Raw genomic sequence first — 26,281 nt, 5'->3', positions numbered from 1 at the left:
TTTTAACCAGAGGCGGACAGAGTACACAGCTTTATTACTTGAGTAAAAGTACAGATACCCCTTGCTAAATTTTACTCAAGTACAAGTAAAAGTACTACAGTCAGATGTCTACTCAAGTAAAAGTACTAAAGTACTTGTTTTTAAAAGTACTTGAGTACCAAGAGTACAAGAGTACATTTTCTAAATATTGCATTACTACTGCCATAGTGCTTACATTTATGTACAGAAACGTCCTACATGGAGTTATGAAAAATGTTAATGTTAATACTAGGGGTGGAACGGTACACAGAAGTCACGGTTCGGTTCATACCTCAGTTCAGACATCACGGTTCGGTACGAGTTCGGTACAATGGAGGGAAAAGCAAAACAAAAATGCAGAAGGCAATTTTTTTTTTATTGTGCATGTCTCAGGCTGTACCACCTAGTGTCATACAGTCTCTCCCCTGAGCTAGCTGCAACAGCCTGCCCTGAAGTGTGTAAAGTAAGATGTAAACAAAATAAGACAATCAGCTATAAAACTAAAAATAAAGCATCTCTTATTTATGTGTGGACGCACGAGCGCGAGGGTGCGCGCAGCAAAAATGTCGTCATTGTGGTGTGGGCGGTCATGCGCGTTGGGTGTGCAAGGCCACATTTTGCTTGGCGGTGTGCAGTGCACGGCTTTTAGCGCACGGCTCCGCATCCGAAGACGCACGACTTCGAGCCGAATCTGGCCGAGCATGTACATCTCACAGCACCGGCACCCAGTTCTTGCGTCTAAATTAGTTGCTTACATTAACAAAATGAGCCTACAATAGCAGACATCAGCCCTTTAAATAAAAATAAATGGCCATGTTTTATAAAAAGGTTCACAAAACTAAATAAAAATGTTTAGAAATTATGTAAGATAACGTTAATTTAGTTGTAGGTTACGTTCTCAAATCCATTTTTTTTTTTTCTAATGTCACAAGGAATAATCTGGTTTACTGCTTTACACGATTATTTTGCTGTGTGGTTTTGGTGTACTAAAGTGTTGTTTTACTAAAATAAACATTCACGAGTGTAGCCTACCTTACTTCAAACCACTGATTCCTGATGGTTTAGAGGACAATTACACCCTGTCGCACCCTGTCGTTTCAAAGAATATACACCGGCGAGCGCTAAGTATAAATGCCTCGTCCATTTGGGGAGGCGCGCGCACGGTCAGCGGAGGCTCGCGCTGCGGAGGCAGGCGAAAGTATAAACCATAGACAGTATAAGAAGGTATAAACAAACCTAGCTTAAGGCGGGGCTACAGATTAGGTGTCCCTAAAGAACCCGCGTATCTAACAGTAGTTCCGCATTACATTAATTAATTTGCACGCGAGTTTTATTTATTTTTATACCGTATTCTCCGTGTAAATTCATGTAGCCTACCGAACCGTGACGCCCGTACCGATTCGGTTCAATACGAATACATGTACCGTTCCACCCCTAGTTAATACCTTGGAGAATGTAAAGAAATTGAAAGTAAAATCAAGTCATTTTCATCTTTTTACCATGCTGCTTTATTTAACATTTTCACTTGCCCACAAGGCAATAGCACAATGGCAACGCTCTGACAAACCTCTGCTAGAGTTTTAATGGATTTTTTGCACCCACATTTGAACCCGACTGTGTTAAACACACCGCATACTCAAGAACATCAACGCAAATGCTCAGCTTACATTAATGTGTAATATCAGAAAAGAAAATTCAGCTAACAATTGTGTGTACATGTGAGTTTCTCTTTTTTTCATCAATCAAATCACAGGGTTCCAGACTGCGACCAAATATGCGACCATTTTATTGAGAATGTGCGAGTTCAAATTGTATGTGGTGCCATTTGTGCGAGTGCATGGTCATGTACTACTCAGTTAAATTCACGCATGAATTTTCCTGCATTGAACTTGTTTTAGCGCTCGCCAAAGTGAATTTTTGTCCCGCCAAAGTCTTATTTGATCGGTGAGTAAAGTAGATGAACTGCCGCTTGTGACAGGGCGCATGTTTAACTGAATGAACGAGCAGAGAGAGAGAGAGAGCCGGTCGCGCGCGCAGACACACTCGGTCTCTCTCGCGCACTGTCGCTCGCTTTTTCTTTTTTCCTTTTTTTTATTTATTATTTTTTTAGAAGAAGTAACGGGTACTCACGGTTATGGATAGAAATGTAGCGGAGTAAAGAGTACAATATTTGCCTCTCAAATGTACTTGAGTAAAGTCATGAGTACTCCCCAAAAATGATACTCGAGTAAAGTACAGATCCCTCAAAATTGTACTTAAGTACTGTACTCAAGTAAATGTACTCCGTTACTGTCCGGCTCTGGTTTTAACTCTTTATTCTCTGTGTGAATTAAATGCCTTTGAATGAAACACTCTGCAGATTCACTTTATTTCGACATTGTCTAATAATCCAAATGTAGTTGTATAAGTTACTATTATACAAACCAGAGGACAGGCAATGATTTTCGAGCTATACAGATGGCAGAAATAATGCACGTCTCTCTTCTGTTTTTGTTGCAAAGATAGCTGATAATAATAGTCATTTAAATAAACAAAATCTAAATAATATCATTTTATATATATGACGACTTCAGAGGCAAAAGCCTCTGAGTACCATCTGAAATTTTCTTCTAAAAGAGCATTTTTATCAAGCTTGTATGTTTATGTTCACACTTAAATGGCAATGAAAAGTAGCCTACCTATTAATTGTCATTAAAGTGAAATTACTGAACTTAAATATACGAGCTTGATACAAATGATTGTTTTAGAAGAAAATTTCAGATGGCACTCAGAGGCTTTTGCATCATGAAGTCTTCATATATACAGGTGCTGGTCATAAAATTAGAATATCATCAAAAAGTTGACAGGTGAAACTAATATATTATATAGATTCATTACATGCAAAGTGAGATATTTCAAGCCTTTATTTGTTAGAATTTTGATGATTATGGTTTACAGCTTATGAAACCCACGAAATCAAAATCCCAGAAAATTAGAATATTACATGAAATCACACAGTAATTACACAGTGATACCATGGTCATTAAACCAGGTTTTGGTTCTTTTGGCAGTGTGGGCAGGTGTAAATCCTGCTGGAGAATGAAGGAAGCATGAAGTGCTCTGGAAATGTCCTGGTAGACGGCTGCGTTGACTCTGGATTTAATAAAGCACAGTGGACCAAAGTCCTCTTTTCTGATGAGAGCAAATTTTGCATCTCATTTGGAAACCAAGGTCCCAGAGTCTAGAGGAAGAATGGAGAGGCACACAATCCAAGATGCTTGAAGTCCAGTGTGAAGTTTCCACAGTCTGTGTTGGTTTGGGGAGCCATGTCATCGGCTGGTGTTGGTCCACTGTGCTGTCCACTCAACGCAGCCGTCTACCAGGACATTTCCAGAGCACTTCATGCTTCCTTCAGCAGACAAGCTTTATGGAGATGCTGATTTCATTTTCCAGCAGGATTTGCACCTGCCCACACTGCCAAAAGAACCAAAACCTGGTTCAATGACCATGGTATCACTGTGTAATTACTGTGTGATTTCATGTAATATTCTAATTTTCTGGGATTTTGATTTCGTGGGTTTCATAAGCTGTAAACCATAATCATCAAAATTATAACAAATAAAGGCTTGAAATATCTCACTTTGCATATAATGAGTCTATCTAATATATTAGTTTCACCTGTTAAGTTGAATTCTTGAAATAAATCAACTTTTTGATGATATTCTAATTTTATGACCAGCACCTGTGTGTGTATATATATATATATATATATATATATATATATATATATATATATGATCCGAAGTAACTAGTTACTCACTACTTGAGTAGTTTTTTCATTGGATACTTTTTTACTCTTACTCAAGTAACTATTAAGATTATTACTTTTACTTTTACTTTGAGTAAATATTTCTATAAGTACTTGTACTTTTACTTGAGTACAGTTTTTGGATACTCTACCCACCTCTGGTTGTGACTAGTAAAATAAGAATAGTTACTAGTAACAATTACAAAAGATACTAGTGTCTAATAAATAGGTACTAGTATCTATTAAATAAGTCCTAGTATATATTTAATAGGTACTAGCAGGGGCGTTTCTAGGTTGTAAAAACATCAGGGGCTGAGCCCGAAACATCAGGGGCTGGGGGTGGGTTACAAGATAACATGATTCGATAAAGAGAATAATATATATTGTAGGTCTATATGCAGGGGGCAGCCACACCAGCCCACATTACCCCACAGACACGCGCATTCAAATTTGAGGTAGTTAGGGGGGTTTGGGGGCATGCTCCCCCGAGAAAATTTGGATTTCTTGGCCCTACATATGTGGTGTTTGAAGGCCCAAAAAAAAAAAAAGGATAACAATAGCTTTAAAAGCATGTCAGTGGGCAGTAGCATAAATTATTTGTCAAGAAGATAACAGATTCTTAAACATTAGAATGAGGATAAATGTTGAAATGAATGATCCACACTACAAAATGGAAAAGCAGAACGTTTCTGCTTATTGTTGACAATACACAATCACATATTCCAAACAGGAATGGCCTTAAATGAGAAATCTTTCAAGGATTATTTTGCATAGATGTTAGGCTACATTTCAATCAAACACCAGTGCAATCTTTTGTTTGTTTATTTTATAAATATTTATACTTATATTTTGCTTTTAGTTTCTGTAATTAGCGAAGAACATCTGTGTTAAATAGGAATACATTGTAATAATGTTAATCAAGCAATATCGCGGCCAAGAGCAAGAGAGTGAAAGCAGTTCGCCATCAAAGCGCCCTGCCCGGCTTTTGGGAAGTCAATGTCACCAAAGAAGTGTGTTTTTGGTTGCCAGGGCAAGACAACCCTGCACAGATTCCCAAAGAACCCAGCATTAAGGAACCCGTGGATGGAGTTTGTTTTCCTGAGCATAAACGGAGTTGTGTTCCCTGCATTTCGACGATGATTGTTTTATAAACAAAGCCCAGATCGATGGATTTGCAGATCGTCTAATGTTTAGGATCGAGCAGTCGCAATGATAAAGATTTGCGGTCGTGCGTTGAAACCGGACGGTGAGTAAAACTGTTGAACTGAACAAATGTATCTGTGTGTTGTTAACGTTACTAGCTCGGCGCGTTAGCCCAGCTAAGCTTCGCCCACAGGGCCCGCCTCCAGCCGCTCGTTTTTTTCCGGAAAGACTCGGTACAGTCTATCTTTCTGTTATTAATATAATAAAACAAAATACTTTTTGGAGATATGAAGGATGCAATATTACTCTATAGGTACTCAAGATTAACAGGAGATTGAGTGAAAATGAGCATTTCACCCCCCCTTTAATTGACGACAGAACACAACGTTACATGCTCGTAGTTTCTTTTGCGTGATACAGGGCGCACTGCATTTGCGCGTGATATTGAAGAGTGCGCGCTGCGAGCACACGGCTGATACGACAGTAAGTTAGTTTTTCTGAGTTTTACTGACATATAGCCAGACAACATCAGGTCTGACAGAGGACTGCGACGGTGCTGACTGCGTTATTTATTCTTTTTTTTTTTTAAATTGCTGTGAGATTGTTTGCTGTTGCGCAAATCCTGGAGATATTCTAGGATCTAATCACTCACGTGGTGCGTGTCTGCAGAGACAGATTTCAACAATCACTAGTCAGAGACAGCAGCAAAGCCAAAGCACAATGAAATAAGGCAACTTATGATTTCGGGGGTTTACATAGGCTATTGTCCAGTTTCATATTTGTCAGTCAACTTTTCAAAAACATTCGGGGCTACACTCAAAACATTCGGGGCTGAAGCCCCGGCAAAATCGGCTGACGACGCCTCTGGGTACTAGTATCTAATATATAGGTACTAGTATCTAATGAATAAGTACTAGTATCTAATGAATAAGTACTAGTATCTAATGAATAAGTACTAGTATCTATTTAATAGGTACCAGTATCTATTGAATAAGTACTAGTAGCTAATGAATAAGTACTAGTATCTATTTACTAGTATCTAAAAAATAAGTAGTACCTAATAAATAACTACTAGTATCTAATAAATACGTACTAGTCACAACTGGAATACATACTAGTATCTATTTAATAGGTACTAGTATCTAATGAATAAGTACTAGTATCTAATGAATAAGTACTAGTATCTATTTAATAGGTACCAGTATCTATTGAATAAGTCTAGTATCTATTGAATAAGTACTAGTACCTAAAGAATAAGGACTAATATCTAACTAATAGGCACTAGTACCTAAAGAATAAGCACTAGTAGCTAATGAATAAGTACTAGTACTTAATGGAATAGATACTAGTATCTAAAAAATAAGTACTAGTAGCATGAAAATAGATACTAGTAGGTTTTAAAGATTAAATGTTAAAACGGCTTGCCATACTACAGTGGCCATTCTGACTAGTCATAACATAAGACGAGTAAAAAAGCAGTGTCTAGTAAAATAAGAATAGTTACTAGTAACAATTACAAAAGATACTAGTGTCTAATAAATAAGTAGTATCTATTGAATAAGTACTAGTATATATTGAATAAGTAGCTACTGAATAAGTACTAGTATCTAATGAATAAGTACTAGTATCTAATGAATAAGTAGTATCTAATGAATAGTATATTTAATAGGTACTAGTATCTAATGACTTAGTACTAGTATTTATTGAATAAATATTAGTATCTAGTAATAGGTACTAGTATCTAATAAATACTAGTAACCAGTGTTGTATAAAGTACTAGAAAGCAATACTTGAGTAAAAGTACAAGTATAGTACTAGAAAAAGACTTTGGTAGAAGTGAAAGTTACTTTTTAGAATATTACTTAAGTAAAAGTCTTAAAGTATCTGATATATACTGTACTTAAGTATCAAAAGTAATTTTCTGATATTTAATGTACTTAAGTAATTGAAGTAAAAGTAAAAAAAAAAATATTAATTTTTTTTTAAAAGCAAGCGGTTAGAACTTTGATTGTGAACTTTATTGTGGCTTTATTGTGGGGTGGGTGGGGGTGTTTTTGGGATGTAAAAAAATAATCTTGCATCACAATATGCAATATTGACTAATTTGGATAAATATTAGGTAGGCCCTACACAGGCCCGTCGCGACAAGGCAGGCAAACCAAGCAATTGCTTGGGGCCCCGAGCTGGCCTGGGGCCCCAAGACAACGACTGGTTAAGAATAAAATGCAATGACAAAATGTGTGAGCGCCCCTTTGATAGTCAATGCAGTAAAGTGCAATGACAGCAGCCAGCCAACCACGCGATCTCTGCTGCCGGCAAAATACAAAAACTCCTCGGCAGTCATCATGAAGCGGAATTATGCTTCAGGAAGCCAGAAAAGAATGAAGAGAAAGGAAGAGGAGGATAAGAAAAAACAAGATAGTGGTAAGTAGGGGTGTAACGATACACGTATTCGTATTGAACCGTTCGGTACGAGGCTTTCGGTTCAGTGTTCGGTACGCATTTTCAAACCGAACGGTTCGTTGGATAATTTTTCCTGCCGACCAGAATTTCGTTATTTCAAATGTAGGCGCATTGCGCGTGGCAAGCGCGCTCATAATGTAGAGACGCCGGCGCGACAACATTGCCCAGCATCAAATGTGCAAACGTAATGCAAGCGGAACGAAACTGGGCTACTCGTTATTGTGTGGTTGACGGACCGTTGTTTATCAGTTTGGACCAGTGCAGCGCGAGCCGATCGTGATCATGCGACACTGTTACTACACGGTGCTAATAAGAGATCCAGTAAAGAAAGCATTTGAATTCGCCACAGAAGTAATAACATCGCTGCGAGATCTAGTGAGAAACATTCACATAGTTGAAACATTCACATAGTTTGGCAGGAATAGTAGGCTATAATGCCTTCAAGTAACATTACGTCGGTTTTATTTTGACAGAATACAATGCCCTCAAATGTTAATCTTAACTAAAATAAACATTTGTTTATAACTACTACAATATTACATTTATTTTTTTCCAAGGAGCTGTTTTGTTTTATATGCTCCTAAGAAGAGTCAATTATAGCTCCAGAATTGCTCAAAGTAAAAAGAAATCATATTTTATGATGCTAGTTTTAATTAAAAAAAGAAGAAAAATAAATAAATCAAGGAAATTGGCATTTCTTTCTTTTTGCTGTATCGAAAACATAGGCCCTACCAAACCGTGTGTATCGTATTGAACCGAACCGTGAATTTTGTTACACCCCTAGTGGTAAGTGATAAATTACACTGGATAAAATAGCTCCACTTGTCTTGTACAAATGGTGTAATTTTGCAGCAGGTAGGCTAGAAAAAATATGTTTATGTTAGCTACCTGCCTGACGGCAAATGCTGCTTGTAACAAACAGTTAGTGCAACTTTTTTTTCGAACGGACGGAATTATAATATGTTTTTTATTGGGGGGGCCTCCATGTCCATTTTGCTTGGGGCCCCCAAATTCCTTCAAACGGCCCTGGCCCTACACAAGATAGGCATTAATTTTTCTCAAGAAAAAAAAATCTCACCTAATGCTGTAAACATACAGAGAGCCCTATCAGCTGGTAGTATTATTTAAGGTTAAAAATAATTCAAATTAAATATAATGCGTTTTTTGTCATAACAACTTTATTTAATGATATAAGTAAAAATATAATAAATATGTAATATAGTACACATATTTAGCTAAATACTCTCCATAGCTCTCTTTTTTTTCTAGCCAACTAACGTTAACGTGCTATATTATGGTCATCAAATGGCTTTCCTGAGGTAAATGTTATGTGACATAATTGTTCTCCAGCTGTTTTACTGACCCTTTCCGCGGTTGAAAAACACTGATTGATCGATATTATGTATGATGAATATACATTTCGGTAAGTTGTACTGTTTCTTTTAACATTGTTCATTCGTGTTTATTAGCTAGTTGAGATGATCGGTTCACGTGCGCTTGGGATCTGTCACGTCACGTCACATTTACAAGCGCCAAAACGTTTTTTATTGTTTGAATTTCGTAATAAAATTGACAGAATCTAAGAGCTGAGATTTTTTTTTATATCATAACTAACCTGCTCTGTCTAGTGTCCTCTTTGCTTCGCGATTTTTCTGTGCATGAGAAAATGGATGTGTGGCGTGAGAGCGTGTGAAAAGTGTCAATTGCGTGTGTCTCACGGTGAATGCGTGAGAATTGGCAGCTCTGGACGGTCGTCTACGATAACGGGAGGTCCTCCAGTAGGTGCTCGTGCTTCCATGGCGGTTTCAGTTGTGCTCTATTTTTTACAGTCTATGGTTGTGCTTCCTCCTCCTTTGGCATGGCAACAAACAAGCATACGCTGAAATAGAGCGCGCGCCGTGCGGAGCGTGCGTAATCTAGGAGCAGTGATTCGCCAAACATCCCTTATTGCAGTCGCACACATTTCTTCTGATTTTATTTTGTAGTAACGAGTAACGAAGATGCTTAGTGGAAATATATCGGAGTAAAAGTATATATTTTATCTAGGAAATGTAGTGGAGTAAAAGTAAAAGTTGAAATAAATTTAAATAGCGAAGTATAGCCTACAGATACGTGAAATTTCTACTTAAGTACAGTAACGAAGTATTTGTACTCCGTTACATTACAACACTGCTAGTAACTAATGAATAAGTACTAGTATCTAATGAATAAGTACTAGTGTCTTTTTAACAGGTACTAGTATCTAATAAAAAGGACTAATGAATAATTACTAGTATATTTAAAAAGGTAATAGTACCAAAAGAATAAGCACTAGTATCTAACAAATAGGCACTAGTACCTAAAGAATAAGCACTAGTAGCTAATGAATAAGTACTAGTACTTAATGGAAAAGATACTAGTATCTAAAAAATAAGCACTAGTAGCATGAAAATAGATACTAGTAGGTTTTAAGGATTAAATGTTAAAACGGCTTGCCATATGCATTTTATTTGAGAACCTCACTAGTACAGTGACTTTAACATGAGCAACTGACACTCTCTCACAACACTGCTTTAGTCTCGAACCGTTGATACAGCGTCAACGATCATCAACTCATTATTTAACCACGACTGAAATACAATGTAGGCCTTTATAAATTGCACAGAATGGCAATGGATCCATCTTCCGACATATTGATATGCTGCATGCTTCTTTATTTGCATGTGCGGTCTTGAAGTAATAAAACTAGGCTGTAATAAATAGAAAAATAAAAGTAGGCTAATTAAAATGATCAGATTATGTTACTCTTATGTTGAGGTAACTGGGTCAGTTTACTTTCTTGCATAGCCTATACGATGTGATGAGAAAAGATGGAATATAGGCCTATGTAGTTTACCTTGTCTTATGAATGTATGTAATGTCATTTAAAACATATTCAGCACCCTTTAAATTCTTTGGTAAATGATTGATGCATGTTTTATCATGCTTGTCTGTGTAGGAATTCTTGAAAGAGTTGAAAAGTTGTTGAAAAGAAAAACCAGCAATGGTCAGTCCTACCTCAACCTGCAGATGGAGCAAATGCAAAATATTACAGTGCAAATAATTCAGCATCAACTACAAAATAAAACCAAAAAACTGTTTAATGTTTCTTTAATATAAAATTTTAAATAGACCACACAATAAACTATGCAGTTGAGATTGGTGTTTAAATGTGCTATTTATTCATTTATTTGATGAATAATGCGTACAATTATCTTTACATACCTTTTTTTGTTGTTATCACAAATATTTCTTAAATAAAATTGCAATGGGAATTGTTATGCTCTACACTTATTTTAAATTCATTATTCAGGTAGATACTGCTGTCAACTGCCTAAAATACTGTCAATCACCTAAAATATTTTTTCCACATTTTCTTTTGTCCACTATCCTCCAAATGCTCTTTTAAAAATGTATTCATTCATAAAGTTCATAAAAAATCATTAATTGTTTAAAAAAAACAATTTGAGTATGCATTGATATCAATAAAAAAATAATAGGTTAAATACTGAATGCGAAACATGCAACATTTCATACAAAAATATTTGAAATAGCATAAAAACATAAGGCACTGATGCATTAGGAGCAACATAATTTCCCAGTAGCTCCACTAACTGTAATGATTTGATGAACAGGAAGTGGGGTGTGGTCAGTGAGTCATGGCCCCTCCCTCTTTATTTGGCTCCTCCATCCTCCCCCACATCATCATAGTCTGTTTTTGAAAACAGAAGTAAATTCATATTCTCATTGTTATAAATGCATTAAGGCTTAGTTTAAACAAGCAACATAAGTAAAAATAGATATAGGTTTTAGAAATGTTACAATAACCTACCCAACAGGTTCCTCTCATCTTCACTGCTGTTCTTCACATCATCATACTCCTCCTGATCTCCCTCTGATTCACATGTGAAATAAAAACCTCACATTGTAGTTTGTAAATCAGCTTGTGTCATTAATGATGTCATTGATCTCTTTCACCTCATGACTGTCTGAGATTATTAGATTTACTCCTGATAAAGTCGTGATGATTCATTAATGTGATAATGAAGGTGATCATGAAATGCAGTTCTGTGTGACTCACCTGTTACTTCTGGAAAGATCTGTTCATTAATGATGACATCATCATAATGCTCTGGTGTGTCCACTACACATGAACATATAGACAGAACAAACATTGCATTATATCTTACAATGTAATGGGATTAATACATAATATCATAAATCACTATAAAAGGATTATGGTAAATACAACACCAATAATAATAAAAAGTAAACACCATTTTTGATAGAGTTCTGTCCACTTGTCATGACATCATCATAGCTCTCAGGTGTGTATTCTGTAAATTCAACATGAGACAATATATAATGTATATATATTTCTATATATACATATACAGATTTTAATATATTTTAAATATTTCTTCCTATTATAGAATAACCGAACGACACCTGTCTCACGATCTGGTTTCAGTCCATCAGTGATGACATCATCATAGTATCCCGGTGTGATTTCCTTCATCATCTCTTCTGCATCAAAACATGTATAATTTGGGCATTTTTTAATACTTTGGGAAACAAAATAAATGTAAAATATACTGTTGCAGGTTTTGGGTAATGAATGTTAGCTGTGTCCCAATTCAGAGGCTGTGTCCTCCGGTCGTCACATTTGAAGGCTGTATACCTCATCAAGGATGTCTTATTTAAGAGAAGTAACCGTAATAAAAATTGACTGTTATTCCTCATGAGGTGTAAAATACTGAAATTTCGTTCTTACTTTGCAATCTAACGGGTATTTTTCTTAAATGAGACCGCCTCAGTGACGTATGCAGTCTTCAGATGCGACCTCCGGAGGACACAGCCTCTGATTGGGACACAGCCTCTGATTGGGACACAGCGGGATCACTGACCTTTCAGGATACTGCCATTGGTGACATCATCATAATATGCAGTCTTGAACTCTTTTTCTAATAAGATAAAAGTTTTAGTATTGTGAACAGTTGAATTAGTGTTAAAATGTGTAAATATTTTTTTATATATTTGTAAATCAAATTATTGATTTTAATCTACTCTCTAACCTGAGAGAAGCTCATCAGCATCTTCATACCCAGAATGCAGTTCTTCAGAGACGAGACTTCCTGTTAAAGGACAGCAGAACAGTCAGAAACATATTCATCATTCCATACAGACTGACTCCTCATTTCTCATTTGGATGAAATATTGTGTTACTTACAACACAACACAAATATTAGTTACTTACATTTTAAAAGCATTAGAGGCAGAAATACCATGTTTTTTTTGTTTTAGGCCTATTAGAAAAACACACATGTATCCTCACATGAACCCATTCCTCACTGCCTTCCAGAAATACACACAGGAAGACACAAACACACACACCTGCACCTACACTTAGAAAAATATGAACCCCTCCCTATTACACTCAAAATACACACACACACACACACTCACTCACTCACACACACATAAACATGCACCTGCAGCTCTGTGGTTTTCTGTGAGGAATTCTCTGGTTTAAAGCCGGAGGTTTAACAGAACTAATAATAGATGAACATCAAGTGTCTGACAGACTCACTTATTAATTTATCATATTAAATAAGATTCACGGCTCATGTCTCACCTCTCTGAGTGAAGTGATTGTGTCTGTGATGAATCTCCTCATAAACGGCCTCAGTCGTCGTCCTGTGTCTCCTCTTAGAGAGAGCTGTGAGTGTAGACAGACAAACCTGCTGTCAGTTCACAACACATGACTGATCACACACTGAATAACACACAATATGACAGTCTCTGGATCTCTCCTACCTCTCCTCATCACTCTGTTCTGCTGAATCAGCATAAGCAGTGGCACTAAGAGCAGTAAGAGCAAAACTCCCAGTACAACCACAAGCACAGAGAGAGACACTGGAGGAGTTTGTGGAGGAGTGACTGATGTTGAGCGCACTGTCTGAGAAACTGGAGGAGAAGCTGATGTTGTTGTGGCAGGAGTAGTGGACACTGACAGATCTGGCAAAACAGACACAGACAGATTAAAAATCATGCAAATACACAGTTATTAGCACTAAAATGATGTGAAAATCACTATTATCGGTCAGTGTTTTGCTCTGACCTGCACAGGTGAGTCCAGCGTGCTCTTTGTGGGAGCAGTCAGTGTGGTTCTTCAGGGAGAGAGGACAGTCCCACAGGTGAATCTCATTCCCTCTGCACTCGACTCTGTTCAGCCACACAACACCTTCACCAGCACCAAAGACTGAATTCCCATCAGCCCTCAGTGCTGCTCCACAACCCAGCTGCCTGCAGACCACCTGAGCATCGCTGATGTCCCACAGATCAGCACAGACTGAACCCCACACAGCGTTATGATACACCTCCAGCCTCCCAGAGCACCGGCCCGAACCTCCAATCAGTCTGAGAGGAACATGATCTAAATCACACAGCAACATCACTGACCAGCTTCAACACATTGACAACAAAACAAACTAAAGCTGGAGGCCTTTAAAGCTGTGATTAATTTTGAATGTGGAATCAAAATTAATTTACTTTACAAAAAAAATATATGTAAGAAAAAAAAAGAAATATAAGCTTATGATAAACTTACTTGAACACCGTCTCTGGTGAGGAGATGAAGAGTTTGAACATGTCAGACGACTATGAGGAGACTCACGATTTTCCTTCTCTGAAATATTAAAGTTTCATAACATGACTGAACAGAATATTAGACATCATAAATAATATTTAACCAAACATGATCATGTCCAACTATCTTAAATCAGTTAAATATCTTCTTACCTGAGCAGTTGATCTTGGCCACTTCATTATCACAGTCATTCTGTCCCCAGGGTGAAGATGGACACTGCCATAGAGTGGAATCATGACGTCGACATTTAAAATAATCAAGCCAATTATGAGACTTCAGTCCCTCTGAAGAACTGGGTTCACTACCAGATCTTCCACAGTTCAGCTCTTGACAGATCAGACTCGATGTGTCTCTGTCCATCTTGTTGTAACACACATTACCCCAGGATCCATTGTAGAAAACCTCCACATTCCCTTCACAGCCCTCAGTTAACCTGATCTCTTTAAACTCTAGATGGAAAAGGATGTGCATTAAAAACATTGGAGATTAAGTTGTGCTAAACCTAAAATATCACCAAAATAACTAGTTAATACAAGGATAATGCACACTGCTAGCACTGGTAGCATCTGAAAAAGATACTTAAGTATATTTCTATAATATATTATGAAACTTATTACTACTTTATTCTGTTTGGTCAATAAAAAAAATATTTAAAAAGTAGCGGCATCCATGGCAGCGCTGTCTATCAGACCATCGATACAGTAAGATGGTCTTTGTTGTAAAATATGAGCCATCGACTCCTGATTTTCCTGGTGTTTATTTTGCAAAAATTACCACCTGTACATTATCCCTTTAAACATTTGTTTATATTTAAAAATGAATCACATTACTTTACTGTTTACCTGAGCACACGACTCCTACATCCTCCTTGTGTTGACAGTCATGTTTTCCCCAGCCTGGAGAAGAGCAGTTCCACAGGGACGTCTCATTCCCCTCACACTCCACCTCATCCAGCCATATGGGTCCAGAACCAGGACCAAACCAGGCTGGTACCTGCTGGTTACTGAGGGCCACTCCACACTGCAGCTGTCTGCACACCACATGGGCATCTTTAATATCCCAGGAGTCATCACACACTGTCCCCCATGAGCCGCTGTGAAAAACCTCCAGCCTCCCTGCACAGTCTCCCCCAGAACCCACCAGCCTGATGGACCCGCGACCTGATATTCAGAGAGAGAAAAACACATTATTGATCACTAACAACTGAAGAATCTGCCCAGATGTTGTTGTTCTCACCAAGGCAGGTGATTGACAGCTGTTGTGTGGAGCTGCAGTTGAGAGTTTGTGGAGAGCTGCAGTTCCCCAGATGAGCTTCACTCCCAGAGCACTGGAAGCCCGTCACACACTCATGACTGTGTTCAGGACTGGATGAAGAGGAGCCGGAGAAGTTCAGCACAGAGCCACAGCCCAGCTGTCTGCAGACCACAGAGGATTCAGTGAGACTCCAGGAGTCCAGCAGAACTCTCCTCCAGACCTGATGGATGGAAACTTCCAGCTCCCCCTCACACTGTCTCTCTCCAGACAACCGCACCAGACCGTCACGAACAGCCAGAGAGGAATCTGGAGAGGAGAGCTCATGTTTTATTTGCAAGTTTGGTAGTATGCTTTACATTAATAATACATAAAAATAAATAAAAAAATGAACATAAAGAAAACTGAAATATTGCATTTATAGGCCTACTATTAAGTCTTTCAGGAGCATGAAATCAATGAAGTCTTCCAGTAATTTGGACTCACTAGAGCAGACGACTCCAACATCTCGTCTATGAGAACATTCAGCTCGACTCCATGAAGAGACGGAACATTCTGAGAGTTTTGTTTCATTCCCGTCACAATCAAACACATCAGCCCAGATTTCACCACTTCCCTCGTCAAACCAGTCTGATCCCACAACAGACACAGCAATCCCACAATTCAGCTGTCTACAGAGGACACTGGCAGCTCTCATATCCCAGCATGCATCACACACTGTGCCCCATTTACTGAAGTACTGACGCTCAACTCGACCAGAACAGATGTCAGGACCGTTGACCAGTCTGAGGTCAGAGTAACCTGGACAAAGAACAAAGAGTTTACTGAAATTGATCAAACCAAGAATAATCAAATAATTAGATGTAGTATTTAATAATTAGATTCCTCTATACAGTAGAGAGGCTGAACATTGATATTTTACCAGAACATGTCAGTCCCACATTGTGTTCATGGGTGCAGTTTATATTATGTGAGGTTGATGATGGACAGTGTTGAATGTGTGTTTCATTTCCTCTGCACTGAATCTCTTGTGTCCACATCTGAGCGTCTCCTTTGCCAAAAGCATCTTCTCCCAGCACCTGTACAGGAGCCCCACAGTCCAGCTCTCTACACACAACCTCTGCATCCTGCTGGTCAAAGGCAGCGTCACACACTGTGCTCCATCGTCCTCCAATATACATCTCCACTCTTCCAGAACACAGGTGAGAACCAGCAACAAGACCAAACCTTCCGTAGTTTTTGGTTTCTGAATATATTTACACAAAAGAGAAGACCATCTGTCACTATTATGACATGGACATAAAACAACACCAGATTTTTTTTTAATGGATTAAAACTAATGAGAAGTTCAGACCATGAAATGCTTAATAATAAAATTTGCTTTGAAAATAAATTACACACAATTATTTTAAATTGCAAATAAGATTTATCAATACGTATCAATGAAAGTCTGATCAGTGATGCATTACAGTGTGATGTATGGAGCCGCTCACCTGAGCATCTGACTCCAGCATCATGTTGATGACCACAGTAATGAACACCCCATCCTAATGACCCACAGTTCTTCAGTGTTGACTCTGATCCTCTACAGGCCACATAATCCATCCAGATTTTACCTGATCCTTGTCCAAAGTGAGCATTACGCACAGCCTCTAGAGCCTCTCCACATCCTATCTCTCTACACACCACTGCAGCATCAGTCTTATCCCAGAACCTATGACACACTGTTCCCCACTGACCATCATGATGAACCTCCACTCTACCAGCACAGGGACTGTTACCACCAACCAATCTAACAGTCTCCAAATCTGTACATGAAAGAGAGAAAGGGATCGAATCATGCAAAGTCAAGAAACATAAGATGTAAAAAGTTGGTAAATAGAAATATATATATAGCCTACAAATATTTCGAACTGGACAACTAAAGCTGAGCATGAGTGTATAACAAATTGGATTCCTGTAAAAGCTCAAATAATTTATAAAATGTAATTGATAATTAATGATCTAGTGTCAAGATCTCAGTTTATATATATTTTACAAATCTATTCAGTTTCTAGTGGTATAATGCCATCATAAACTACTTATTTAAAAAGGTAAAATTTAATATCGTTACAGCCTATTTTGCACTTACCAGATGTGGTTATAGTGACTATAGAGGAGAGTAAAACGAGTGTCAGAAATCCCTCCATCTTCTTCTGCTCGTCACACTGTTTGTTTGACTCAGTTTCTCCTCTGCTCCCTCAAACACACTGAAGAAACTGGCTCCTGTCAGTCCCCTAAAGAGAGAGAGACTCTCACAGCTGCCAATGACACTCACTGTTACCTTATTAGACACAACAGAGGAAATCATCAAACACAATCACTGACAAATCACACAGCAGCATTTTTATTTTCTCCATATATATCAATAAAGTGTGAGCGCTGATGAGCGGGACTCCTCCTCCAGTGTGAAGAGACACTTCACTGAGGACAGACTCCTGTCAGTCATATTTCAGCGTGGAGAGAAAGTCACACTAAACTTACAGGAGATTGATAGAGAAACACTGCAGGTTATATTCAGCATCAAAGCCTGTATCTGCACACACAACATACAAGACTGACTGATGACTGACTGCTCACTTACTGAAGCTTCATTTCGCACACAAAAATAGTTTTGCTGTAAATAAATGTTTTAATAAGTTTCTTTTTGTGCATAATATTAAGTGTAGTTTACTATGTTCTAACCAAGAGCACAATAAACAGTGTGTTAATAATATAAAAAATGAACTGGACTGGTTTGTGTACAACAAACAGAGGGCTATTCAGATAATATTTGTAAATAAATATTGTTTTCTGTTCCAAAGCTATTCCTTTGGCATTATATTATGCATTTGTAGCTGTTATGTGTGTTTAGTGGAGTAGTGTGTTTGATGCTGTAATGCTTGATTCATCCACCAGATGGCGACACAGAACTTGTTATTGTGAAGAGGAGCAGACAGGAGTTTTGACCTTGTGGACAGTGGCGTGGACAGTGGCGTGCACAGGGGGGGGGGGGGGGGGGGACAAAATACCTTTTGTCTCAAAATGTATTGTGCCCCTCTCTGATAAATGTAAATAATAATAATTATTAAAATAAATATTATAATAAATAACAATACACTTATACACCATTGCCACGAACAATAATAATACAAACAAATATTAAATATTATTTTTTTGGCGGAAGCATTTGGCGGAGGTGAAGTGGCAGTAGGCGGAGTTCTTTTTTTCAGCGCTATGTACGCAGCAGTTCGCCGCGAGTCTTCAAACTGCACGGGCAGCAGGTAATATTAAGCTAATACGGAAAAGTTAGGCTACATTTATCCTACCATGCTACTGTAAAAGTTGCGGCAGCATGTGAGTTATGCTTAACAATCATAAAAGTATAACTCAATTTCAGCCGCATTCTGAGTCTGACAATGTCATTCGTTTTTGTCCAGGCCATAGCAAGTGTAATTAGCTTGGGGAAATGCATCTAGTGAAAGGAAATTTCATGTCCAAGGAAAAGTCCATGTCCAGCTCTAAATTGTAAGGAATTTATATCTTTGATTTCATAGTAGGCTACACTTTACAATAAGGTTCATTTGTTTATTATTCATATTAACTAACATTAACTAATCATGCAAAACAACTAAAAACATTACAGATCATGTACAAAGTAAAAAATCATCAATTGCCAGAAAGTATCCAAGGGTTGTTCACAGAAAGAGAATGCCAACATGACTTAAGGGGAACTTGTACAATTCAAAAAGAACATAGGACCAATGCAAAATACCATTGTATTTCAGTTAAAGGTGTAAATCTATGGAATAGCTGTCATGAGGAATTACAAATATGTGGGGCACTTAATAAGTTAAAGAAACTATTTAAAAAATAATGCACTGAAACTATATGAAACCATTTAAAGAATGATAAATGAACAAGCTGCTTTTGTTGTATTTGGATTGTGCAACGGTATTGCATAGGAAATACTAATGTTTTTGTATTCTGTTTATATTTGTTTGTCAGCATAATGATGTAAGACAATAATAATTATTATTATTATATAAATAAATGAGATGTTTTAAAAAGGTAGGCATTATAAGCAAGAGCTTCAGCCTACACCTGTTTCAGACTGTGCTGTTGTTTGTTAGCTCAACTGTGTCTGAAACTAAACTAAACATTTGTTAGGCTACTGTAGGCCTATTTGTTAATCTTAGTTATTAATAATACAACTTTTAATTGTTTGTTCATGTTATGTCACAGTCAGTGCATTAACTAATGTTAACAAATACAACTTTTGATTTTAATAATGTTTTAGTAAATGCTGAAATTAATATTAACTAAGATTAATAAATTGTGTAGAAGTGTAGTTCATTATTAGTTCATGTTAATAAATGTAACTAATGAAACCTTATTGTAAAGTGTTACTGATTTCATGATAGCTAACACTTTATTGAATACATAGGCATACAATTTATAACATCAACATAACTAAACATGAATTCCTCATAATTACCGACTTGATTCTCTGTTTTGTTTGGTAATGTAAATAATAATTAGTTATATTATCATCATTTCCGAGAGAGGCTCTCTGACCTACTGCTGCTCTCCATCGAGTGAGATATTCCAAATAATTGTGAGGAAGTCATTAAAATAGATAAAACACAACAGACAGACGGATACTGCTTTAAATACAGGTGATTTATTTTAAAAATAAAAGATTTTTAAAAAAAGTGCCCTTTTTGGTCCTTCCGCCCCTGCCCCGGAGGAGGTCTGTGCACGCCACTGCTTGTGGATAAATCGACAGACATTTGGACAGAAATTGTTCATTACTCTTTTTACAGATACTTCTCTTTTTTTATTATTAAACATAGATCTTATTTTACTGCACATGTATTTGAGTGATATTTGTATTTTCTTTAGGTTATTATAATAATCATTAACATATAACATATAATAATCATTATAATATAAAGCTAAAAATAAAAATAAAAAACTTAGTTGACTTCCTTTTGAAGTTACCTTCCCCAGGATCAGTGGTTCTTAACCCGGGGGTCAGGGCCCACTATAGGGGGCCTCAGCAAACTTCCATATAGGGGTCTGCAGGATGACTTAAAAAATTACAATTAACATTTTATTATTATTTACAATATAATTTATATTAATAATATTATTAATGTGAATTATTTTTATTAAATGCTTGTTTTTATTTTACATTAGAGAAGCATTATTGTAATAGTAATATATTTATTGATTTGTTTGAATTTATAGTTTAAACAATAATAAAATAAATTGTGAATAATAATCATTATTATTATTATTGTTGTTGTTGTTGTTGTAGTTATTGCACAGTCATATTGAATGCAGGAGAAAATGGGGGGTTTCCTTTTTTTCCTTAGCTGATCACATGCCTGAATCATAATCCATTTTCCACATGTTCATCTATATATGATCTTAATAAGTTGAAGGTGCAGTGAATTGTTAAATACTGAGTTGTTCTGTTTAATAGTGATGTTCTGAACTGGTAAGAGGTTCAGTCACAGTCCTGTTGCATCATCATTTTTTGCCAATGAACAAAGTACATCATTTCTCACAAGCCTCTGAAAGATTGTCCAATAATATCACTTTGAATTACAAATAATACAGCAAAAGAATTTGGCAAAAAGCACACAGATGAAATTAATAAGAAACAACATGAAAGCAAAGCATATTCTCTTTCAGTTTAAATGTAGAAAATCAGCTAAATGTAATTGATCTGGTACATTTCAAAACTAAGTGCTGTGTAACAAAAAATATTGATGGATTGCAAGTAAAACTTAATAATATTGTTAGGGGTAAACAGTTTAAGACCCATGGACCAAATGTTTGAAAGAAGACCCGGAGTCAGAATTATAAAAAAATTGAAGAAAAGTTTTACTGAAGATAGTTTGCAGTTTCATCAGCAGAAGTTCAGCTTCAAGACTCACACAGGAGTTCGTAGGCCGCCCCTCTTACAGTTACACAGATCACAGCAGTTATACCATTTCCAAGGTCTAAGCTACGTCATTGAATGATTCTGATTGGCTAAGAAATTGATAAACATAGTAATTTTCCACACATATACAGATAGACAGAAGCATATCTCCATAGATTATGCCGCTGACACTCAGACCCTGAAGTCAGGCACGTCGTGACCTTCCAGGTCGCAGATTTTGGGTGGCTGGGTGCCAGCATGTCTCGAACAACAACTCTGTCAAACTCCAATAATGCCAGTGGTTCCTTAACCTGTAAGCAAGAAGACTAACACACACACCGACACACATCTTTTCCAAGGTTGGATTTGGCCAGGCTCTAACTATAAACAGGAGTCTCGTCTCAAAACATTAAGATAACAAGTTCTTTCTCTCAGGATAGGACACTTTAGTCTAAATGGAAAATATAGGCTTTAACTGACAAATGGTCCCTTAAACTATAGACTTCAATGACCCCTATATGTTTTAACACGTTGAAGACCTTTCTAAAAACACAAAACCAGTCCCTATTTAATTTCTGGAAGCTGGGATAAATAGGCAAGCAATGTTACTGCATTCAAATATCAAATACAGATATTAAAGAATACATGAAAAGAACATTTCAGTAATCACACTGGTAACTTCTATAACAAAGTAAAATCTCCAGAGAAGTAAGTCAACCCATGTTATATTTAGAAGGAAAAATATTGATTAATACCTTGATTATAATCACTCATTACATATACATTGAAGCAGCAGTGGATTCCAATCCACCCCCTTCAGTATGCAGCAACTAAACTCTGCTCATATAAAAGCTGCATATAAAACAATGTGAACTTAAACAGCTCCTCCCTGTTTTCTTGGCTCCTCCCCCAAATAATCATAGTCTGTTGTTAAAAAAAGAGAAAATATTAATGTATCAATTTATGTTTATAAAGTAACACATTGAGCTCATTAATGTTTAAATTCATTCGAAATTTCGAATTTCGAATATTTAATTATGAAGATTAAACAGGACCTATTCAGTGAGAGATAAAGCAGGACACAATAACTTACTTAACAGGTCTGTCACATCTTTATCATCTACATTTATTTTCATAAACTAAACTCACACTGCGCTTTAAAGTACACTATTATAATATATCAATTATAATGTAATAATGTAATAATTAATTGCTAAAGTTATTTTATATAACACTAATTTGAAAAGAAAAATATTTTATCAGGCTACATTAAAAAAAAATACATTTTAAACGCTCACCTGCTTTATTATTGGAGAACTGTCATATGATGACGACATCATCATAGGTTTCTGATATGTCATCTGCAACAAAATATTACAAAATAAAATGAATCCATGTGTGTAAATGTTGGATTTTGAAAATTAAACATATTTAATGAAATCACATAAAATACACATGCATTTTCAAATAATATTAATAATTACAGAAATAAAACTATAGCACGATGTTGGGCTTTTAATGGTGGTGGCGTCATTATAATAACCAGGCGTGATTCCTACCGCAGATTCTGATAATTAAATTAATAAATAATATATGCAACATCATACACTGTAAAAAAATTCTAACCCTCCCAAATCAAAAATTTAAAGTGACCGATAACATCTAAATTTTTCAATTGGCCCAAATGAAATTCTGTAAATTTAATTTTATAATTTACAGAATTTCACTTGGGCCAATTGAAAAATTTAGATGTTATCAGTCACTTGAAATTTTTGATTTGGGAGGGTTAGAAATTTTTTACAGTGTATGCAAAAATAAAATGCATTATATTTCAGTCATCTAACCTGAAAGAAACTTATCAGCATCTTCATACCCAGAATGCTGTTCTTCAGGAAGGACTCTTCCTGTTCTGGAGGGACGGCAGAACCAGAAACATGTTCACAAAACAGACAAAATGTATCAATTCTGAGAGGAACATGATCTAAATCACACACAGCAACATCACTGACCAGCTTCAGGACACCATTCACAGCAAAAACACCTAAACAATTTCACAGAAAATTCTGTCATCATAATCTAACCCTCAGGTTGTTGTCGTTCTGTAGACATTTCATCTTTGAAACACAAATTAAGATATTTTTTAGTGAAATTATCTTTGCAATGTTTTTGTCCCTCTATTGAAAGTCCAAGTAAACAAAATTTAAAAGATCCAAAAAGGTTAAGAAGGAATCATAAAATTAATCCATATGATTTGAGAAAGTCTATTAAAGAGATATAGGATTGCTTTATATGATGAACAGATTTAATTTAGCCTTTCATTTTTATCTAAACAATGATCGACACACATACAGGTTTAAAGGTTTACAAGGGGTCGCCAAGCTCACTTTCGTTTGATGTTTTTTTTATTTTTCTTATGGTAATTGTTAATTACATTTTAATATTGTAATCATCATTAAAACTGTGTTTTATTGCCAGGATCTGAAAAACTCACAGTAAATACTGTCCAGTATTAAGCAACAGTCTCACACAGACACAGCAGCGTATAGGTTTCGTTTTGTTTTTTTTTAAAAATTGCAGAATGAAGTGAGAAATTTTACAATTTACAACCGAGTGCTGAGGGAAATTATGAATAAAGAATGTATCTCTGAAGGAAACTGACTGCCTCGAGAAAAGGACATTTTCTTTTCATTTTCCCTCCGTGTAACGCGTATTGTTCATAAGCTCAGCTCTGCTTTGCAGGAAAACTAACATTAACAGTATCACAACAAAGTTCTCTTCATGTTACAGGGTGTACAAAACCTAAAAAATAATAATAATAATGATAAAACAACAACCACAGATAAACAATGTCATTGATTTAGAGCATCATTTAAATAGGAAATCAAAGGAAATTAGCAGATTTAGCAAATTAGCGGTCTGCATGTTGAGGGAGTTGCTTTATATATTCCCAAAGAGGAGATCATATCAACCAGAATTTTAGATTTTTGATGTTTGTTGTAGGTGAGCTTTTTAGTTAAACAGTAAATTAAAATAAATGTTTAAAAAAAGCTTCTTTGTGATTATCTCAATAAGTTGAAATCTTGTGCTTCATTACCAGAACATAACAGTCCAATATCATTCTCATGGGTACAGTTGTTTTTGAGAGAAGATGATGCTGGACAAAAAGAAATATAAGACTCATTTCCTCTGCACTGAATCTCTTGTGTCCACATCTGAGCGTCTCCTTTGCCAAAAGCATCTTCTCCCAGCACCTGTACAGGAGCCCCACAGTCCAGCTCTCTACACACAACCTCTGCATCCTGCTGGTCAAAGGCAGCGTCACACACTGTGTACCAGGTGTTTCCATGAGTCTTCCAGAACAGCGAGAACCTCCAACCAGCCTGACTCCTAAAATACAGGAGTGTTGATTAACCATTTAAAATATCATAACATATATTCCCCAAAATAAAAAAAAAACATATTTTATTATATGGTAGAGGAGAGCATGGCATGTTGGACATTTCCTTTAATGTTTTTAAGTCAGCTTTTCTTTTTCTTTTTTTCAATATTTGATATCTGCCAAATGTGTCTGCCACAGATTTACAGTTAAAGTTGTTTTGAAATCTGCTACTTATCCCAAAACAGTTTAAAATAATAAAGAGTTACAGACTTTAGAGGTGTTGCAACTAATATAACAGCAGTTTGTAATATTTGTATTAAAATTTACTTTTTTTTTTTTTTACTTTTCAGTGAATGTTGAGTAAATGTTATATATCAAACATTTAAAGAGATTCCGCTGATTCAGATAATATATTTTCTACATTCGTATGTTACATTTACAATATTGCAAAAATGTATAGGCCTACTTCTAAAATGTATTGTTTGTCTGGTAAATCCTTTTATTTTTTATTACAACTTCTGCTGTCTCCTCCGAATGAGGTCATAAATCACTGAGATATTATTGTCTGATTTCATCCCTGTAACTCAATTCTAATTGGTTAAACTGAAATGTCAGTTCAATTCATAGCACATTCATTTTATTCTTTGTCTGACTTTATAATGTAGGCTATTGTAATACACAGTACACCGAATAACAATGATGTAAATATAAGCTATGTAGCAGTGAGAGTGATAAGCTTATTTTATTTCCAGCAGGTTCTCTTATCATAATAATAACCCAATAAGAAGAATCGTTTCTAAAGGTAAGTGTTTATTAAAAATCAAATGAAACTGTCAAATGAAGCCATAAAAGAAAGGGACAAATTATAAAAGGTCTTGTTTTCTTAAATGGGAAAAATAAAATAATACTTTTTAACAGTTAATATCTCCCCCTAGACCAACAGAACATCAAATTATACGTGTGCTGGTCAGTGATTTTATTGTAAATACATTTCTAGAACAGCAAAATTGTACCCCCCCCCCCCCCTTCTTTATTTGCATGTCTTGAAGTAATATAGGTATAACAAATAATAATAAAAATTATAATAAATAAAATAATTCAGTATTATCATGTTACTTTCATGTTGAGGTAACTGGATTAGTTTACTCTTTTTAATACGATTAGATAAGAAGAAAAGAAAAGATGGAATATATTTATATGTTTACCTTGTCTTAGTGAATCTACTGTATTTAATATCATGTAAACATATTCAGAACCCTGTCAATTATTTGGCAAATGATTGATACATGTCTTATTATGTCTGTCTGTATGAATTTTTGAAAGATGAAAATTTTAAATTATGAAATTAATTATGAAATTTTGAAAAGTTGTTGAAAAGAAAAACCAAGAACAACATCAACCTGCAAGATGAGCTAATGCAAAATATTCTATCAACCACAAAATAAGACTAAAAAACTTTAAATTATTTTACGCATTTTAAATTTAAAATGGACCATCACACAATAAACTGCAGTTGAGATCGGTGTTTAAATATGTGTTATTTATTTATTGATGACCAAAATTATTCGTACAATTATCTTTGCACACCTTTTTGTTGTTATCACTAAAATGTATAAAATA

At 35.9% G+C, this 26,281-nt stretch overlaps 2 protein-coding genes across 2 annotated transcripts in view; both read right to left on the bottom strand.

The window, feature by feature from the left end:
- The window catches only part of LOC307154221 (scavenger receptor cysteine-rich type 1 protein M130-like), a gene marked incomplete at its 5' end in the record, with an annotated part of 29,647 nt that extends 20,438 nt beyond the window's left edge, over window positions 1-9,209 (bottom strand). The window contains one exon of the mRNA XM_079898985.1: window positions 9,130-9,209. Within this exon, the coding sequence (XP_079755111.1) occupies window positions 9,130-9,209 (80 nt within the window). The remainder of the gene's footprint in view (window positions 1-9,129) is intronic.
- Window positions 9,210-10,590: 1,381 nt separating this feature from the next.
- LOC307154219 (scavenger receptor cysteine-rich type 1 protein M130-like) lies at window positions 10,591-25,236 on the bottom strand (the record flags this gene model as incomplete). The annotated part of the gene is made up of 20 exons (XM_079898984.1): window positions 10,591-11,141; window positions 11,262-11,324; window positions 11,511-11,573; window positions 11,707-11,766; window positions 11,879-11,956; window positions 12,337-12,393; window positions 12,505-12,564; window positions 13,065-13,148; window positions 13,247-13,447; window positions 13,551-13,865; window positions 14,231-14,527; window positions 14,921-15,238; window positions 15,276-15,638; window positions 15,816-16,130; window positions 16,252-16,575; window positions 16,946-17,137; window positions 17,538-17,652; window positions 23,127-23,191; window positions 24,377-24,669; window positions 25,175-25,236. 20 exons carry the CDS (start codon window positions 25,234-25,236, stop codon window positions 11,104-11,106), a joined length of 3,363 nt encoding a protein of 1,120 aa, XP_079755110.1. The 3' UTR covers window positions 10,591-11,103.
- Window positions 25,237-26,281: the final 1,045 nt, after the last annotated feature.

The sequence above is a fragment of the Squalius cephalus genome (assembly GCF_949319135.1).
Source record: "Squalius cephalus genome assembly, contig: scaffold_79, whole genome shotgun sequence".
Classification (NCBI taxonomy): Eukaryota; Metazoa; Chordata; class Actinopteri; order Cypriniformes; family Leuciscidae; genus Squalius; species Squalius cephalus.
The sequence above is the reverse complement of the archived record's forward strand: the minus strand, read 5'-3'. Positions and strand labels throughout refer to the sequence as shown.